At 39.6% G+C, this 20,909-nt stretch overlaps 1 protein-coding gene across 2 annotated transcripts; it reads right to left on the reverse strand.

Annotated features, from left to right (window-relative positions):
- Positions 1–41: 41 nt before the first annotated feature.
- AKR1A1 (aldo-keto reductase family 1 member A1) lies at positions 42–20,480 on the reverse strand. Of its 2 annotated transcripts, none has more exons than XM_081009532.1 (9): positions 20,314–20,480; positions 15,165–15,260; positions 12,068–12,187; positions 11,531–11,682; positions 10,608–10,803; positions 6,293–6,492; positions 5,362–5,434; positions 2,989–3,075; positions 42–1,553 (listed from the first exon to the last, which is right to left on the reverse strand). In XM_081009532.1, the coding sequence occupies exons 2-9, from the start codon at positions 15,252–15,254 to the stop codon at positions 1,488–1,490; spliced, it is 984 nt and encodes a 327-aa protein (XP_080865658.1). In that variant the 5' UTR covers positions 15,255–15,260; positions 20,314–20,480; the 3' UTR covers positions 42–1,487. The 2 variants fall into 2 exon arrangements, with proteins under 2 accessions (XP_080865658.1, XP_080865659.1); XM_081009533.1 differs by having other exon boundaries at positions 20,300–20,383.
- Positions 20,481–20,909: the final 429 nt, after the last annotated feature.

Here is a 20,909-nt window from a genome sequence, read left to right on the forward strand (position 1 = left end):
GAATCTTCCTTGGGAATAATTTCAGACATATACACACTTGCTAGCATATACAAAACTGAATATATTTACCAAAAAGACAATATAGGTTTTCAGACAAGGTATCTTAAGACCCCAACCAAGGGAATCATTATATCAATATACCCAGACAGCTGACAATTTTACTAAGAAAAATACTAATAACAAAACTGTTGCTTGTATTTTGGATCTGGATATATGTCTGCTTTTAATTCAAAACGCTTTAGCCTACTGCAGCAATCCGAAAGTTACCTTAAAAACACTAGTACCCCTTCAACTCCAGTATAAGATACCTGTGCACATGTTTGGACATAATGTTCTTAGTGTATCAAAGTCACCAGGAATACCTGAGGATTTGATTGTTTCAGCCCCGCACATAAAATACAATTTTTCTATACAAGGACATCCTGAATAACACTGAGTTGGATTTTTGTAAGTTGAGGGAGGAAGGGAACAGGGAGCTAGAGAATATGAAAGGGAGTGGGTGACTGTGCTCCCTTTTGTAAAATAATAAAGAATAAAAAAATCAGAATTTCATGGATGTAGACATTTAGCTTAATTACTTCTCCATGGTGCGGCACTTCACTGAAGGACTGCATAGCTAAATCCTGAGCACAACTTCGGCAGCAAAACAGCTGGTATTTCAACACTAAAAATAATTTTCAATCCCATCAATAGTACAATGTTCAGAAGATCAGTTTACAGTAGCTCTTATGAGGAAGTGGCTTTCATAGGAGACAGACTAGCAAGTCCTCAAACATTTGGACTCCATAATAGACCTGTTTGCACGATGGGTCACTATGAGGTCTGACCTGTTACAGGATTCTAGTGATGATTAAGATTATGTGTACCCCTTTCTCTACTTTTCCCTCTCCCTTTCTGGTTTCTTTTTTGTTCTCTTCTTTATGGGAAAGAATAACAATTTAAAATCAAATAAAATTAATTAAAGAAGGTCTTCCATTACAAAGTACATGCATATATACATATGTAAATAAGGGAGGGCATTTTGGAAAAGATTGACAGAAAAATGTGAAAAGGTTGTTTTAAACTATCCTCCTGAGAGTTCATACACGGCTGGAGGAGATGGTTCAGTTAATACACAATGGGGTTAGCGATTTCCATCTAGCATTAAATGCAGTAGCAGTATCAAGCAAATTCTGTTTCAAATTATGTTCACTGTAAGCAGGCTTGTGAAATTAGAGCACATTCAGTGTTAAATCAGGCTAACACTGCTTGTCATAGCATAAGCATAATTTTGGACCAAGGTGGGACTTACAAACTTGTGCATTTATTTTTAATGCTTACACATGTCTCTTGCAATTTATTTCTATTCCTGTCATTCATTTCTTTATAAACATGTAGAAACAAATAAAGGCCACATACACAAAAATCCCAGAAACCGTCTTTTTAAGTCTAATAACCCATGGCAGTCTTGAGTGAAATTCTATCTTCTGTCTTCTAAACTACTGGAGTTAATAGGGATCATTGAAAGGATAGAGGGGGTGTCCAGCGTCCCTTGCAACAAGTTTGCCCTCGACCTGTAGAAGATAAAGATAAAGTGAAAAGGAAGTACAATTGTTACAGTTATTCTAGAAAATGAATGCTAGCTTTCAGGTGCATGTGCATAACCAGTGGGGAAACTGTCACAGCTAATAGATGCCGACCAAAGCAGCAGCTATCTTCTATAGCAATTGCAACTTAAAGTAATAGAATGTTGGATATACTAGCAAGGCAAAATTAGAATTAATCCTACTGAGCTGAGTACGAGCCATGAATCTAATGAAACAGCATTGATCCCAATTTGAGGCCCTTTTATAAAACACACTGGCAACATGGGAGCATGCGGACAAGTCTCCAATGAAGATGACAGAAAGTTTTGAACGTATTTTGCATATGGTAAAATGAGATGGTTTATAGGTGTGAATACGATTACACTGGGGGAAATGGAACATGTTTTGAAGGATACACACACACAGAGCGCAGAGAAAAGGAAAACCAATAAGGGTGACAAGAGGGCAACATGATGCTTTTCTAGAAACCCTTGGATAATGTACAATAAGGTTCTGTTGATAGAGAATAGTTTTCTTCCTCATCTCAGGAGCCACTAGGGGGCATGCAACACAGGCAATACAGCTTGTACCATCACAAATGCAAATTTAAAAATTGCTTGTTCATTAAATATTGCATTAGAAGGGGGGGCAGGGAGCAAAATGAAACCTACAGAACTTTTCAAGGACAAATTAGTAATTTATTCTCTTCATGCATCTCTTCATGCATCTCTCTTAGCAAGGAAAAATATCTGATCTATTTTTACACAGAAGGAAAATCCTCTGTATCTTTATCACATATCCTCCGCTATCAGGGCCAGCCCTCTCATCAGACAACCTGAGATACTTTTCTTGCTGCTGTTTGGAAAAGCATATAAATCTGATCTTTGAAGAATTTGTAAGTAAACCATTTTCAGTTTGCCAAACGTGGTCTCTTTCACAAAGAGGAAGTAGGAGCTTTGAAATAAACTTAGAAGAGGATATTTTAAAGATCTAACAGCCTATATTCCGGCACTTTACTTTACTGCTCTTTTTGTGATTTTAAATCTTTTCTGGGGCTCTTTCACCAAAGAGTACTTGCCCCAAACCTGAATCTAGGCCATCCAGGGAATTCTCATTTTATTATTTTAAGCCTAATTTACAGCTAAAAACACCAACACATTTGATACCTGTTTTAAAAATTAAATCAAATGATGCACTGCTTGCTAGCCAATAGCATTCACAAGAAGTAATCATGTTAAGTAAATAGCTTGTCATCTACACAATGGGTTACCCCAAGTTCTACTTCAGCTGTTTTGTTTGAATGCCAGTTACTAAGGGATAAATGAATAAGAAGGTTTAGAGTGTTAAACACCCTCGTGGGAGGCGAATGATACAAAGCCTCAATTATGGTGAAAATGCCTTAGAGAGCAAGAGGCAACATTACCGTAACCATTGGAACAATATATCGCCAGTTCTTATTCAGGCTCCCAATAAAGCTCATCTCTTCCGCTGTCAGGTTGAAGTCAAACACCTAAAACCAGAAGCAGATACTTTAAATAATAATAATGTTTTATTTATACCCTGCCTTTCCTGGTTTAAAAACTGGGCTTAGGGAGGCTAACAGCAAATATAAAACATTGATTAAAATGCAACTTTAAAAGAGCATAAAACAGCATAAAATACAACAAAAAATGCAGCATCAATATCAATAAAATTCAAGAATTCAGGGGTCATTTTGGGAAAAGAAAAAAAACAAAAAACAGTCAGTAGACAACAAATGATCACCAGGGCTAACTGGCCAAGTTGGTCCTACTAAGGCCAGTAAGGAGACCAGGGAAGAATTTAAATGTGGGGTCTCATAAAGGGTTTCTTCATAGAAGAGGAAAGGGAAAAAGGAATAGAAGATCAGGCTAATTCAAACGGAATTATTTAAGATATGATTTTCACTCACACTAATCCACAACCCTCTCTACCTTGCCTTTCTAGTCACAGTGCATTCCTTATATTGAGCAGGTTAGCATTAATCTTACATTGTGCAAAAGATGGGCCATATAAGCATTTTCTTTACTTACTGCTATCTTATTTTTTAAAAAACCAGCTTTAATCCACTATAAGATGTTTTCAGCTACTCTGCATGTCCGGTGTATATGAAGTATGCTTCTTTTCTGCATCTCCCCTACTAAAGACTAAGTGGAAAAGAAACAAATTTTGCTCCTCAGTTATCAGCAAATCTCCTTAAGGAGCTGAATAGCAGAGATTAGGTGGAAGTAACTCCCTCTGGGTTGACAGGAGGCAGAATTAAGATGGATGACTTCCTCCAAAAGCAAGGGCTTCCTTGCAAGGCCACTGTGCATGGAATTTATAAAACAGATCCAGCCTTTGGAAATGAGACAGAGAACCATTTGTGCACAGCAGCTTGCAATGGGAAACAGACGCTAGGGAAACCCTCTCTGCTCACAAGCTAAATAATTTCAAATAGCCTGCCCTACAACCCTTGAGCATATAATAAAAGGCTATTATTGCTTTCCTCGAGGTAGAGGGCAGTTTCTCCCTCAATAACAGAAGCCTGAATTTCTTGCTAGACGTAAGCATCAAATTCCCAAGAGAAGACTTATTTAGTGATATGAGGCTTGGCTACCCTCCACAAATCTTCAGACACAAAGATGACCAATGAAAAAAGTTCTGACTTCCATCAGGGAGTTCTCATTCGTAGGCTTCTCAAATCTAGTTAAACACCAGCTGAAGGCAATGGTGACTGGGTAGTGGTGAAGGGGGGTGAAGCAGGAAGAACTCTCATAGGCTTCTTCAGCAAAACCAGTGTTGCCCAACACAAAGCCCTCTCATTCAGTAGTGAAGTTGGAATGAAAGTTAAATGATCTGCTTCTGAGAGAGTTCCTGTCCAGCTCATCTCTTCACCTGCCTAACTTTGCTATGCAGGAGATGGAGTTGCTGTCACTGTTTGGTAGTTGTCATGCAATTTTTGTGTTTTGTTTTGGTTTTTATAATCTCAAGCAAAAGCAAAACCTGCCGTCTTCCTTGAAATGAAGATAATCTTAATCCTGCCTCCTGTCATCCTAGAGAGTGGAACTTCCTAGTCACTCCACTCCAACACACACAATCCAAAGAATTTGGGAGGATCTCCCCGAAAACACTATCATATTGCCAACATGATTCTGAACTTCATTTTAATAGCACTTGAAAAGCCATGTTCTGGCTTAGTGATAAAATTATGGAGTAATTTTTCAGCAATGCTCTCAAAATGGGGAGGGCAGAGATTTATTTTTGCCTGGACTATAGAGAAAAGCCCTGGAGAAAAAGATCAAAGATTATGGTGAACTCATTTAAATCCAAAAGGAACATGCACAATTAAAATTGTTTGAAGTGAGGCTTTAAGAGAATACAGCTACCCAAATCAAAGCTGGAAAGGAAAACCCCTTTGAGGCACGGGAAACAGATGGCAATGAATGCACACAATTGAGGGTCAGCTTCAGCAGACTGAACATGTAGAGTACAAAGACTGGATGTGCTAAACTAGTATGTTCCAGTCTCTAACAATCAGATACCCAGATAAGCCTCTGCTGATACATATAGTAGAAAAAGAGTTGATCAGCCACTGCATGGCGTGGCTGCTGCAGAGAAGGAACTGGAACTGGAACTGGAAAATATGCATGCAGTGGCTATATAAAACTACTACATGGTAGGACCACACCTGATTTAGACAATGTCAGTAAGGAAACAGAAAGGGAGAACAGAAGCCTTAGTACTGCAAGCCAAGGCAGTGCTGTTTCTGAAAGGCCTGGCAGGAGGCCTCACTCACCTGGAGATTCTGGAGTATGCGAGCAGGAGTAACACTCTTGGGAATGACGACCACTTTGCGCTGTACTTGCCATCTATCACAGAGTTAAAGGAGAAGCTGTGATTCCTCCACAATGTCTAAATAAAATCCAAAACAGTCGATCCAGGTAGCAAAATAGTACGTGCCACAGCCACTGCTACCATCCTCTTTGTTTCTACAGGCCTCTCATGCCTTCTAAGGCATCTTTGGGGCTCAGTGTGTGACACAGCATAATCTTAAGAAGACAGAGCTCCAAGCTCTGGGAAAGCTCAGTTGTTGGGAAGCAAGACAGAGCTCCAAAACAGCTCCTTTCAGAGAAACATCAGAATGGATTCTCAAAATGAATGGTTATTTTTGAAAAGTTGAGCCCACTTGGGCCCTGATAATGCTTGCAATATAGCCAAGAAATCCCAGCATATTCTTGGATATTACGTTCTCCTTTCTCACTTGGGGAGCTTTTGTTTCCTCCAGTATCTCTTCTCTTAAAATGAGCTGACTCTATCTTGCAAAGTATTGAGCCCACTTAGAGCCTACTGCTCACCATAAGCTTTCAGCCTTTTGAGAGGCCAAAATAAGAAACGGGAGAGGCGGCTGAAAATGCTTTATTGCCATTTAGAAGCCAAAGTCAGCTAAACAGACCATTTTGGCTAAAACAAGGATGAGGAACATGTGGACTCTCCAGATGTTGCTTGACTACAACTCTCATCATTCTGGACCACCTGCTCAATCTGCTGGCTGGTTAGACAGGAGTTGTAGCCCTGCAACAGTTGCCCAGGGCGGGTGGCGACAGCAGAGGTTTCCCACCCCTTGGGCTAAAACAAAGTTCATAGTGAATTCACACAGAAACCAAAAAGATCCATTTGTTCCAGTAAGTCCTCACCATGTCCTCTACCAAATTCTAGCCTGCTATTACCTGAGAAGAATCTGAGCAGGAGATTTGCTGTATTTTTCAGCTAGCTTTTTTATCCCAGGTTCTTCCAGCAACACAGGTTCATCTGGGTGCTTCCACATCCGGTCAGGGGAACCAAGAGGGCTGTAAGCAGTTACCACCAGCCCTTTCTGATGGCAGTGAGCTATCAGTTCATTCTGGGCAAGGTAAGGGTGACATTCCACCTATTTTAAAAAGCAGTATATAGTAATGAGAAGACTGCTAAGGGGGGGGGGGACACCCACCTGCACTGCAGAAGCAGGAAAGGCAGATGCAGGTCAATTCATATATGGACAGAAGCGGCAGTATGGCATTCACAAGCCACATAATTTCTGCTCTTAGAGGAAACCCTCCCACTTGTGGCATAAACATTCTCTTTTTAAAAAAAAAAAAATTATTTATACAACAAGAAAAAAAACACACACAAAAAACACAAATACCAAATTACACACAAATTACAAAAATAACCATAGACACACAATTTTCCCGGCAAACAACAAAACATCTATTGGTCTTAACACTAAAGACCCAACTTCCCGTCTATTCTATATTTCAAATTCATATTACTTATTGCCAATACATTTTTTCATAATTAAACTTATTCTCAATAAATCTAATTTCTTCTATCTACCTAGCAACTATTACTCAAGTTCCTTGAATGCTGCAACAGAATTTAACCTGCTATATTTATTTTTCAGATATTCTTTGAAAACCTCCCATTTAGAAACAAATTCCTGTTTTGATTTATTCTTTATTTTTTCTGATAAACCATCTAATTCGGCATATTCTGTCAGCTTTTGCATCCAAACTTGTATAGAGGGGATTTCATTACTCTTCCATTTTGCTGCGATCAAAACTCTTGCTGCCGCTGTCGCATATAAAAAGATACCCTTCCTCTTTTGTGGAATATCCAAATCTGTTATTCCCAGGAGGTAGGCCTCTGGTTTTTTATTGAAAGAGATCTTTAGCATTTTTTGCAGTTCTGCATGTATACTCTCCCAGAATACCTGTATTTTCCTACATATCCACCACATATGGTAGAATGTTCCTGAGTCTCCGCATCTCCAACAATTACTTGACACATTTTTATACATTTTTGAAAGTTTCCATGGTGTTAGATACCATTGATGTTGCATTTTTTGAAAGTTCTCTCTAATCGTGTAACAGTTTGTGAATTTCCAATTGATCTTCCATAAATTTTCCCATTGGGCCATGGTTATTGAATGGCCAAAATCCTGGGACCACCTCACCATTGCCACTGTTACCTCCTCCTCCTTGACTGTCCAGTCAAGGAGGAGTCGGTAAGTTTTGGAAAGAGTTTTTCTTTTAGAATTTACAAGATCAGATTTGAATCGGGAAATTTCTACTGAGAACCCCTTTTGTTTGTCAGATTTAAATTTTTCAAATAACTGATGGAATTGGAACCAGTCTGAGATGTGTTCTCTTATTTCCTCAATTTTTTAAAATTTTATTTGGTCATCTTCATTTTTTAGAAGTATTTTATATGTTGGCCAGCTTTCCTGAGTATTTTTCCGTTTTACTGCTATGGCTTCTACTGGAGAAGTCCACCACGGGACTTTAGGCTCCATCAGGTCTTTATATTTTTCCCATACAGCAAAGAGTGACTTTCTTATTATATGGTTGGTAAAATTTTTATGAATTTTCGCTTTTCCATATAGGGGAAAAGCGAAAATTCATAAATTGTAGGCGTGCCATCCCCAACGGATGGTAAGCGTGCCATCCCCAACGGTTGTCAAAACCTTCCAGGTCCAGGAGGTCCGGATCCTGCAACATGCACCAATCTTTTAGCCAGGTGAAACAGGCTGCCTCGTAGTAAAGTTTTAGGTCGGGTAGGGAAAAGCCTCCTCTCTCTTTTATGTCTATTAAGATCAGGTGTTTAATCCTAGGTTTCTTCCCTTCCCACAGGAATTTGGAAATTTCTCTTTGCCATATCTTGAGACAACCTGCTTCACCCAGTATCGGAATCATTTGAAATAAAAAGATTAATTTTGGAAGCACATTCATCTTTATAATGGAAATCCTACCCAGAAATGTTAATTTTAGTTTACTCCAGGTTACCAAGTTTTTTCTAATCTCTAACCAAGTTTTGGTGTAATTATCCTGAAATAAGTTTATGTTCTTGGGGGTGATCCAAATACCCAAGTATTTCGCTTTTGAAGAGATTTTCAGGCCCAATATGTTTTCTAAGTCGTCCTTTTCTTCTGTGCTTACATTTTTAACAAGCATTTTTGTTTTTGTTATATTCAGCTTAAAGCCTGCCACTTCTCCAAATTCTTTAATCAGTTCCAGCACTCTTTTCAGACTTTCTTTAGGGTTTTCAGTCATAACAAGTAGATCAAAAGCTTTAATTTTATATGTTTTGTTTCCCAGAGTGATGCCTTTAACAAGCTGATCCCTTCTTATCTGATTGTTCAAGACTTCCATCACCAAGATAAATATCAGTGGAGACAGTGGGCAGCCCTGTCTGGTTCCCTGGTTTATTTTGCACTCCTCAGTATTTCTTCCATTGATGATCAATTTTGCATATTGTTCCGAATAGATGGCATTTATTCCTTTACAAATATTTTCTCCCAGTCCGATTTCTTCCATTAATTTTTTCATAAACTTCCAGGACACATTATCAAAAGCTTTTTCAGCGTCCACCAACATAATAGCTGCTGGTTTATCATTTTAATATCCAAATATTCTAATACATTAATCACACATCTAATATTGGATTGCATAAATCGTCCGGGAAGAAATCCGGTTTGATCTTTATGAATTATCTCTTTCAGCACCATTTTTAATCTATTTGCAAGAATGTCTGCGAATATCTTGTAATCGTTATTTAGCAGTGCAATGGGTCTGTAATTGGCCATGTTTGAGGCATCTGTTCCCTGTTTATGGATAAGAGTAATAAAGCTGTCCTTCCAGGTTTTCGGAAGCTTTCCATTTGCCAGAATATTATTCATTAGGTCTTTCATGGGAAGAAATAATGCTTGTTCTAACTTTTTATAGTAATTAGCTGGAAGACCATCTGGGCCCGGCATAAACATTCTCAAGCAGAAGTGCAAGATTGATCACGGTTGGGGCTGGATTAACTGGGAGTTGAATAACCCAATTCACTGACCATTTCTTTATCTCTACCCTGCAGGAGCTGATAACATTTCCTTTACTACACATACTAGCTACAATCTGCAATCTGTTTATTCTGCAGCAGTCCTGCTTATATTAAGACAACGTACAGATAACACACTCTCCAGGCATAACAGCTTTGTAAAACCATTTACGCCGTTATAGAATTTTTGTATAAAAAAGTATATATTTTCTGAAACAATCAAGTTTTGGCTTCCCTTCCTTTCTCAAGACACCTGATCTTAAGGATCCCTATTGCTTTACAAAATGCCTTCTATTACCAGACTCTCGTTTGCAAATACTGTAAAGAATGCTGTGAGACCGGTTGTGTCATGCTGAAATCAATGTTGAAAGGAGAACATTATTAAGAGAGGGTTTTTTTAAACAAATGTCTCTGTTGCAGAGGATCATGCAAGCCACTCAAGAGTCTGCAGCAGTACACCACCCTTTCCTTTGCCATAAGAATTCTGGTTATTGATCACATGTTTTAGCTAATCGTTGATAGCACTTCACCACGATCTATCACAGTTCATTCTCAAACTGGGTACCAGAACCAATAGTATGCTATGAAAATTAAGTTTAAAGATTATTAATGGCTCAAGTGAGTCTGAAGTGCCCATTCACTCAAATGATCACATCTTTTTGTCAAGAGATTCACTATAAATGCATCACTTCTCCCTCCACTCCTCACTTTCTGCCAAGGAGCAAACAATATGTTGGGGGCCCAATTTAAATTAGGGAAATGGAGTGAGGAGAAAGAGTCAAACCCCCTACTCTAGTACTGCTTCTTCAAAATAACAGCCTCAAACAGCATGGGCAAAGCTAAAAACAAAACCACCAAAGGAAAGAGAAATCTTGATAACGTAAGAGTGGGAAAGCTGGGCTATTTTGATCGCATTTCTCATATTAAAAGGAAACCAACCCTTAAGAGTAAACAGTCGCTTTAAGTAAAAACTGCAAGTCCCAACTGCTTGAACCTTTCTTAGAAGAGTCAAGCGGGGTTTTTTGTACAGGACGTTCCATTCTGCAGAGGCAGTTCCACGGCACAGCCACCCCACGCCCAACAGAAACAGAAGCATCCATCCTTATGGCCCACCTTCTCTCCCCTGCCAAGAAAACCATCTCAGAAAGTAACCTGCTCCCTCCTTTTCTGCATCTGCCTTACCTGTAGCACAGCTGGCTTTACAGAAGCTATGCCAAGGATATCATCAATCTGACGGCTATTGAAGTTTGATAACCCAATGGCTTTCACCAGACCCTTTTCCACTAGCTTCTCCATCGCCTTCCAAGTTTCTTTGTAGTCAATGTAGTCATAGCGCATTGTGCCATCAGGATTCTTGGGGAAGAGGTTGTCCCCCCGCCTATTATAAAAAATGTGCAAAGCAAACAGATAACTAGCACAATCTTAAGTCTATTTAAGTTCAACTCAGTAGAAGCACTGCTAAAATCCATGTCATATGACCCAGATCCAGATCCAGCTCTTCTCCTTTCCCACTTACAATGTGGTCAGGTAGTTGATATGATATTAATTGTTAACTAATTGTTAACTACAAACCAACCCATATAAATTTATGGCCGTATAAATTGAATTATGACTGACCATCTTAGGCCTTGGAAAAGTAACTCCTATAAATCCACAGCTTTGGTTATAACAGCACAGAATCTAGAAGCTGGCACAGAACAGGGTGGGGAACCTATGGTCCTCCAGTTGTGGTTGGACTACAAGTCTCACAATCCCTCACTAGTTGGTTGGGGTTGATGGGAGTTAGCATCTAGCAACAACTGAAGGACCACAGGTTTCTTTTCAATAGGCCTCTTAAGAATTCGTTTTCATTCATTAGGCTTTTGTTTCCTCCCTTTTTCCCTTCTGCAAAAGAAAGAAGAATCTTAAACCCTCAACAGTGAAGGTAAACAAAACGAACTGTGTTTGCTGTAAACCTGAGGAACAGAAGGGGCAACAGGGCTGGCTCATCATTCTGTGACAACAAATTCCTATCTGTGCAGATGGTGAAAGGTATCTGACCCTCCCATACCCTCTAAGTGCTGCTGTGGTTTCATGTTCCACATTTCCTTCCTACGGACACTCACTCGAAGGCATGTGGCCAGTGCATGAGGTAGAGGTCCAGGTACTCCAGTTTTAGATCTTCCAGGGTCTTCTTTAGAGCTGGCTCCACATCTTCTGGGTGGTGCTTGGTGTTCCATAACTTGGAAGTCACAAACAGCTCTTCCCTCTTAATGGCCTTTTAGAAAGAATGGGGAAGGGAATCTTTTCAGTGCTCAAGAAGTTTCTCATCCCTTGATTAGATTTTTGTGTGTGCCTTCTGTGCTATTATGCTAAGGAAGCTTCATTTCCAGAGTCAACAGAACACCACAGACATATTTTTAAAGTGCCCTGTGAATTTTTTTTGCAGCAAAAGGACATTTAGCAAAGGGATAGGCAGAATGTCAAAGCAACAGAGCCCACTAACACACAGCAGGCAGCAGGAACAATAGCTGATTGCCATCTTGGTAGGTTTATATGGAGATGTAATTACACTTTGTAAGCAGGGCCAATCTGAAATAAACATGAAACTTCCACCCACCCAGCCTTTTTGCGGCAGCAATATTCTTGCTCCTTTTTTTTACCTTGTCATTTCCAACCATCTCTTGGAGAGCATCACCTATCTCTCCTTCATTGCTGTAAGCCGGAGCACAGTCAATGTGGTGATAGCCAGCACTAAGGGCATATTTTACTGCCTCCTTTACCTGTAAGAAAAATACGGAGATTGTTGAATAAGAATGTGGAGACATCTGCTTCATTTTAGCCGACGGTGCCATTCCAAATCTACAAGAACTTATGACAAAAGGCCTATACATCTTGGAGAAAGTTTCATAATTTTATAAAATGAGAGATTTGCACTTTTTTATCCTTTTCCCTTTACACTTTAAGGTGGTTTATGCCAAATAGCAATGTAGTGTAGGGGTGGTTAGAATGTCAGACTAGAACCTGCAGACCAAGGTTCAAGTCTTCACTTGGCCATGAAGCTTTACTGGGTGACCCTGAGCCAGTCACTACCTCTTTGCCTAACCTACCTCACTGTGTTGTGGGGAATAAATGAGGAGGGAAGAATCATGTATGCCACCTTGAGCACTGACATCATTTAACAGTGAACACCATACACATACTACCACAAGTCGCATTGTCTGGTTGCACATCCACAAAGAGATAATGTGTATGTAAGTGATTCTCAGCAAGGTCAATACATTTTCTCTCATTCTCTCCCTGTCCTCCGCCCACCGGAACTATGCCTATTTTATTTTTTTAAGCAATGTTTTTTTTATCCAGTTCTCCAATGAGAAGAACAAACAACATTTAGCAAAGGTTTCCGTGGCAATAATAGAATAAATAATATACCTAGATGATGTTTCATCTGATAAAAGCTCCTGCATTTTTTGTTTGAAAGGAGATGAAACAATATTCACAAAAGGATGATAAGAGCCTTTGGTTTTAGGTTTTTGTTAGGGTTTTTTAAAAAAGAAAAAGATCAGAGCCTCTGATGCCTCTTAGATTTAATTTCCTTTTGCTTATTGGAAGCCTGGGCAATGGATAAAGTGTGTCACAAATGCTCTGATGTTCTAAAAAGCCACATTAATTAGAAATCAGTTTCTCTTAGTCACAATGATAAAATAATTCTGTTTCCCTCACTTTAACACCAGCTGCAAGATTTTTCTTTCCTCTAGTAATGGTGACCATAAAATGAATCATGCCAAGGCTATTCAGAAAATGGAGACATTGCTATAAATACACTGTGAATGGAAGTTCAGCTTATTAAATTCTTGCAACACACTTCAGGTTACACAAGGCGTTGTCATCACTATAGAAAAATTAAATGTGGTACATTACCAAATGAGAGCAATTTGACCGAAGATGAAACTTGCAGATGCCTTTAATACTTTGTAAACTGCTTTGAGGTTTTCATTTTGTTTAACAATCAAGTTGTATATACATTTCATTTTATAAAGTAAAATAAAGACAAATAAAGCTTTAAAACATGTTATTTAAATTGGTTGTTCTGTCTCCACCTAATAAGCATTGCAGTTGCAATGTGATTAAGAGTAGGAGAACCAGTTTTGGCTGCCGGCAATTATCAATAAATCATTATTTAGATTTTAAACATTTAAAAACACATTATGCAAAAACGTCATCTCCATTATCAGTGCCTGAAGATATTATTATAATTATCATTATTAATTAAATTTGTATACTGCCCATCATCTGAAGATCACAGTGTGGTTCACAACAAAACTGTACAAAATGAGAACACAAAATACAGAGAACAAACCAGTAGCCCCCTCCCTTCCCACAAACACATTTAAAATACCAAAGAATGTTTAATCTCATTCTGAACAAGTTTCCTTCAGCTGGCTCCCTTTTTTTGTGCAAAGGAGAAAGTGAATGCAAAGCTTCATGCCTTGTGACTGGAAATTAGTCTCTCCTCAGAATCCATGTTGAAGCTACTCTATTAGTTACAGGAAGGCAAAATAAAGAATATGTACTCCCTGCTTGTTGGTTCCTGATAAATCCTTATTTCCCACTCCTCCTAACTATTTTTCTTCCAAGTTGAGGGAAGAAAAGTGTCCTCCCACCAAGGCTGGGTCAGACAGAGAATGAGACAAACAGACTGAAAAAGAGACTAATTAAATTAATTGCGACTAGTAACATGACTGGCCTCCCTTCAAAGGAATATTGGACCCCACTAAGTTGTAAGAATCTATAATTGCACGGAAAAAGCAGAGCCAGCAAATGGCACTTCAGTGAAGTGGAGACTGGCTGTTTAATAGGACCTATAAAATTTATGCAAAGTGGGTGTTCTTCCTCCTTCATTATCTTGCTTTTGGAATGTGCAAAATCAATCAGTATAACGAATAAAAGATGGTGCAAGAGAATTCAGAGGCAGAGACAGTTCCAACCTATGTTCAAATGGACAAGCAAAGATGTGAATTAAGGTCACATTAATACCACATGGCTTCCCCCAGAGAATTCTGGGAACTGTAATTTACCTCCCACAGAGCTACAATTTCCAGAAACGCTCTGCAGGTCTGTGGCTGAGGTAGAATTTGACTTCTGGACTCTTCTGTGGTGAACCTCAGCAGCACATCTCTCACTGCTAGATGAAAGTGAATCACTAAGTCATGCCACTATTGCACATGGACTCAGACTCAAGTAGCCACTACGCCAAACCCATCCAACATTTCTGCCACTGTCCAGCTAAATCAGAACATGCATTGCTATATCTACATTCAGGATAGCCATTTCAGTTCAATATCCATTTGTACTTTCATATCAAAAAGAGGAAGGCAAATGAAGAGAGAAGGGGGAGGTGCAACAAGTAGGTTAATGCTATCCATGCACAATCTCTATTCTTCATGACTGCTGCTCTTGGATGAACACATTTATTCAGTATCATGCTTAAATGCCAGAAAAGTAATTGTGCTCTTCTCTATTACACCTTGCTCCTAACACAACATGCATATGTCTGAGGAAAACTCCCAGTCATTTAATCACAATTAAGAAATCGAAAAATGTTCTATCTGCACAGAGTACATACAGTAGCTTCTGGTCATGCAACCTCACCTTTCTATGCAGCCACAGATTAAAAGAAAAAGAAAAAGAAAAAGAATCAATGGTTTTAGCATAGAGTTCTAGAATTCCCCTCTCTCAAACACTAAATTCACGGCTTACCTGTCCAGCGTCACTCTTCCAAGTACCCAATCCAACAAGAGGCAGCTTTTGCCCAGTATGAAGCAAAGCATAGTTGGCCTCAGAAGACATCTTTACCTAAAATAAATGCAATAATAAAAATATTAACTAGGACGCTATACCAATTTGTTTCACTACACAGAACAGAATGTGTAGTAGACTTGACATTATTCTTATTTAAGCTGAAACTGAGAGAGTGGAATGCAAAGTGTAAATATATAATAGGATGAATTATATTACATTTTATCCATGTAGAAAATTTAAATCCTGCCCTTCCATGGCAGACTCCATGTTCACAGTGGCTTACAACAATTAAAAAACATCTACACACACACACACAAAATAAAAATCCATATTTGGACAATACCTTTATTAAACCAACAGCATATTAAGAGGAATCACTGTAGACGTAACCTGCAGGATGGGAGAGTTGTGCCTTTGCTGATAGTACTGTAAAGACAGGCTTTCCTTAAATAAGAGGTGCAGCTCAAGTTATTCTTTATAAATTAGAAGAGCTTGCTTTATTCCAAAAAGTGAAGCATGGGTGCTGCAAGTCTGAGTTTAGAAAGGACTGACCACAGGGATTTAGGCATAGTATTCCCCAAGCTCATACCCTCTCCTTCTCCTATCATGTACCTTGGGATGTAACCTGAAGATAGCGTAAGTCTGTGCACTTCAATGAATAAATCTGTGCATAAGCTGGCTGGCAGGTCTGTACCTGTAGCCTGATGCTTGCTTGTTATCAGAACAAGATATCAGTTTATCTTCTGACAAACTTAGAGAAGCATATAAAGGCAAGGTCTCTTGGTCTGTCCCAAAGCCACGGTCAGAGCCTGTTTCATAACAAGCAGATCTACAGAGCAATATCAGGTTTGCATTCTCAACTTTCTGTTCACTGTCCAAAACTTACACAATATACCACCATTAACTAACTCCTTCCCCGTTTCCTTCACACCTATTGCCTGAAAGTTGAGGATTCAATGGATTTTTATTCAGATGCAGGTTTCACTGAATTCAGCTGCAGTCTTACTCCCAAGTGCACGTGCATGGAACGGAAAGTAATTAAAAGGCATTCTGCTCACCTCTTTGTTGGATTAGTTTAAGGTAAAGGTAAGGTAAAGGTAAAGGACCCCTGAACGGTTAAGTCCAGTCAAAGGCAACTATGGGGTGTGGCACTCAGCTCACTTTTCAGGCCAATGGAGCTGGCATTTGTCCACAGACAGTTTTCCGGGTCATGTGACCAGCATTACTAAACCGCTTTGGCGCAATAGGACACCGTAACGGAAGCCAGAGCGCACGGAAACACCATTTACCTTCCCGCTGCAGGGGAAGGTATTTATCTATTTGCCTATTTATCTATTTGCACTGGTGTGCTTTCGAACTGTTAGGTTGGCAGAAGCTGGGACAGAGCATCGGGAGCTCACCCCGTCACATGAATTCGAACCACCAACCTTCCGATCAGCAAGTCCAAGAGGCTCAGTGGTTTAGACCACAGCGCCACCCGCGTCCCTTGACTTATTGTACGTGTTTGTGCTGATTGAAAAGTATTTTGTTTATGAAAGAGGAACATCCTACAATGCAATCTAAAAGCTGCTTTGCTGGCTGAACTGTAAAAGGAAATTATGTTTCAAGAGATTCCAGTCTCTGTCAACTTCCTCAGCTTTTGCTGAGATCAGCTGTATAGCAGTGTCCCATGAAACTGCTTCCTCCATTTAAGCACCAGCTCCTTTAGACAATTAAGGCAGGATGAAAATTATATTCCTACTTTTACTATTAAATTTCTAATAAAATAATCACAAATGCCTATTGGTTACTGCCAATGAGGAAAACGAGCTTAAGTTACAGGGCCTATGTGCAAACAATGGCTTGGTGTGCAGAACTAGTCTCCCTCTTTAAAACTCTTATCCACATTATATATTCACAACACATGTATATTCATAGCTTCCCTGTCTTTAAAATCATAGAACAGAATCATAGAGTTGGAAGGGACAAATATATATATATAGGTGTGGAGGACAATCCTATACATAATCATAAGCAAGTCCCATTCAGTTTAATAGGCTTTTCTCCCAAGGAAGCATGCACAGGTTTGCAGTGCAACCCTATACATAATTACTCAGAAGTAAAGTCCAATTGAATTCAATGGCATTTACTCCCAAGTGATTATGACTTGCAGCCTCAGCCTCATCATTATTCCTGGGGAGGTCCTTGAAACCAGCATGCTAGGATTCAAACTCATGTACAAAGCTAGCATATTAACCACTTGGTTACACTGATTCGTTGTCCTGTGAAAATATGACATGGAAGCCTTTAAGAGGACAACCAGCAAAGAAAAATACATGTTATTTTAAAAATGCCCAAGAATCTCATTTGACAAAGCATAATTAGCACCTATATGATTTAAATTGTGCAGTTCAGTATACTAGCAGAGGCTGATGAGCAGACTCTTGGGCTGGGGTACTGTTTAGGAGGTTTTTTTGGAGGGGGGTCTTGTTGCTGTTGTTGCCAGTTCTTTTGTGTTTTTATTTTAGTTCTTGTGATTTATGTGGAAATTATTCCGTATGGTTGTATATTTTTTGAATGTTTTATTTATTGTTTATTACTACTTGTGTTATTTTGCAGTTCTGTATTTTTTTCATGTTGTAAGCTGCCTTGAGCATAAAAAACTGTGGAAATGTGGCGTACAAATAAAGTTATATATGCACTGTATGTATACTATTCATTCCAGCTCTGCACTTTAGATAAGATACACATCAATCTAAACTTTAACCTGGGGCAAGTTATAATATATAATCAGTAACTTGATCAGTAGATGCCAGCAGTTTCATCCTATTTCACCTGACACAGAGGCAAATAAACCCAGTTCCAACTGCAGCTATAGTGCATAGATTGCAGAATTAAAACAGCAAAGGCTATAATTGATTCTGTTTTGAAGACAAGTTATATGATTTTTTTCATTTATGCTTTGGTCTAGACATCTCTCCTAAAATTATTATCCTTTAAAGTGCATAGTTTACAAAGTCTATCATATTACCAAGATGGTTCAGGGTTACTCTATACAGTGGTACCTCAGGTTAAGCACTTAATTAGTTCCGGAGGTCCATACTTAACCTGAAACTGTTCTTAACCTGAAGTACCACTTTAGCTAATGGGGCCTCCTGCTGCCGCCGAGCCGCCAGAGCACGATTTCTGTTCTCATCCTGAAGCAAAGTTCTTAACCTGAAGCACTATTTCTGTGTTAGCGGAGTCTGTAACCTGAAGCGTATGTAACCTGAGGTACCACTGTATCTGTAAAATAGAAACAGAGGCTGATAGTGACTTTTTTGTTGTTTAGTGACTTATCCAACACCATAAAGTTAGTCCAATCTAAGTTAGGAACTAAGTTCAGGGTTCCTAGGAGCTAGTTTAACCCACCACCAGCCATGAGGCCACACTGGTTCAAACTGCTTGCTTTAGAAAGCAAGTACAGTCCAGCAGATATAATAGTGACTTTAAATCACTGCTGAACAGACTTGGGCAAAGGGCACACAGGACTTTGGGCGGCAGGGGCAGGAACAGTACAGAAGCTGTCCAAAACAAAATTACCAGCTGATAGTATTACAAGTAATAGTTGATTCACACAACATTATTGATGTGACAGTATCTTCTAAAACATATGAGCTGCAGTCTAGTTTGGGGTGAGAGAAAAGACATTCCGTGAGAATGCACACAGCTCTCTCCTGCAAGTGAGGGGAATAGGGGTCCTGGGGGTGCTGTTGCCTCCCCACCCCAAAACTCAACTATCAGCATATTTGTGCACTGAGCAACAATCCTATGCACACCCAATTTTTACTGAACATTACATACGCAGGAGGAAACTACAAGTCTAATTAGTTTGCACACTAATCCCAGAAAAAAATGCCCTCTGGTTTTAGTTAGCTTTCTTCTAGACAAATTTATGATTAGGATAAAACCTACAAAACTTTTTCTTTAAACACTCGGTTAAATGGTTTGTGAATCAGGTTAAATTGTGAATATGATCAACCAGAGCAATTTAGTTTTTTCAGTTTAGATATAATTGAACCAAGTACAAATTGAGGCAGTCTGAATAATTGAGACAGCAAAATAATTAAGAGAACTTGCTCAAGCAAATCTTCAGGGAATCCCTTAGCACCTCAACTTGCCATAGTGCCAATTGTTACACCACACTCCTAGCTATTGGATGCTTGTCATTTGCCTCAAGGTTTATTGCAACCACTCGCAACAGAAATGCATGGGGAGTGGGTGGGTGCTGGCAAGAGAGCAGAGTTTTGCCCAGAGGCATGTGATACAAAATGTAGGCTCCCTGCATTTTGGTAGAGAATCCCCCAACTATGTTACTGTACCTCCATTTCAAAATGAAAAAGGCATTGCACTCAACCCACAAACATTAGTAGTTTAACCTTTTCTGTTTCTCCAAAAAAAAATATGGTTTACCCATGCATACATTATTGGCAGACATTACCAAGGATTTCTAAACAGGACTGCCAAGGGGTAAACTAAACTACTCCGGGGTGGTGCGTGCTCAGTGATAGTAATCTCCAGGAAGAGTGGTTACAGCACCCATAATTAAATATCTGTTAAGTGTGGAAGCAACTGGATTTTGATACGCAGTCGCTGCAAAGTACACTACAGATACGGTTGTACTGGTGTGAATACATGCATCGCCTGCCATAGTTCTTAATGCAGCCAGATATTTCTACACCTTCACGGGGGGGGGGGTAGGGACAAAAACCCACAGCTTTCAATGGGACTTATTTCCAAACAAATACTGTATTCGTAACTCCTATGAACACTTAGTTGGAAAGAAGACCATGTGGAACTCACTTCAATGCAAACACGTGTAGTTTCACTCGCCACGCATAATACCACGTTGCGCTTAATGCACGTTAGAGGTACACGTTGTTGTTGTTTTTCCCCCTCCCTCCTTCTTTTAACAATTTTTCCATCCCCAAGCCCACCAAAAGGGGAGGGGAATCGAAATAAAAAAGCAGAGCCTCCGGGACAGGAGCGATTCCCCTATTTTCTACCCCACCTCCTAATTATACACGAATCTGACTGACGCAAATCAAGTCAGGCAAAGCAAGAGATCAGCTAACCACGGGAAACTCACAGCCAGTTTGCAGCGCGCCGCGTCCTCGGGCGCTCCCTTCCCTCACCGCAGTTCAAAATACTGTACATCGACAACTCCCCCGGCCTCCAACTTCAACGTTTCCGTTTCCGGGTTTGATATGTAACCGTATACTCCTCACTTTTCAACATTTTCCAGCTCACGTGGGCGCGATGCGTTAACAGTTATTGCTCTATATTCCCCCTCTTTCGGAAAGGGTTTGGTAGAATTAAATCGCTTCCATTACAATCTGGCAGAAAGCTTTACTGAAGAAAGTTTGCATTCCAATTTTGGGTATATTATCTACGACAGCTGGGGTGGGGTTGCCTGGTCATGCTGCAACCAGAGTATGATAAAAGGACAGGATCCCAGGATTGCCTCATCTCAGTCAAAGTTAGAAAGATGTTCATAATTAGATAAGGAATGTGGCGAAAGATACTACCAGGATTGTCAGTGGTAGCAATAACAGAAACTATGCCAAAAGGTATCTTTACTCCTGCCTGACTCCATTTGCAGCAATTCATTTACACGGGAGAATTGTGCATTCAAGGGCATGATGAGACCAGGACTAAATGCCTAACTGCCAACCTCTGATAGCT

The sequence above is a fragment of the Podarcis pityusensis genome (assembly GCF_964106645.2).
Source record: "Podarcis pityusensis genome assembly, chromosome: 6".
In the NCBI taxonomy this organism is placed as follows: Eukaryota; Metazoa; Chordata; class Lepidosauria; order Squamata; family Lacertidae; genus Podarcis; species Podarcis pityusensis.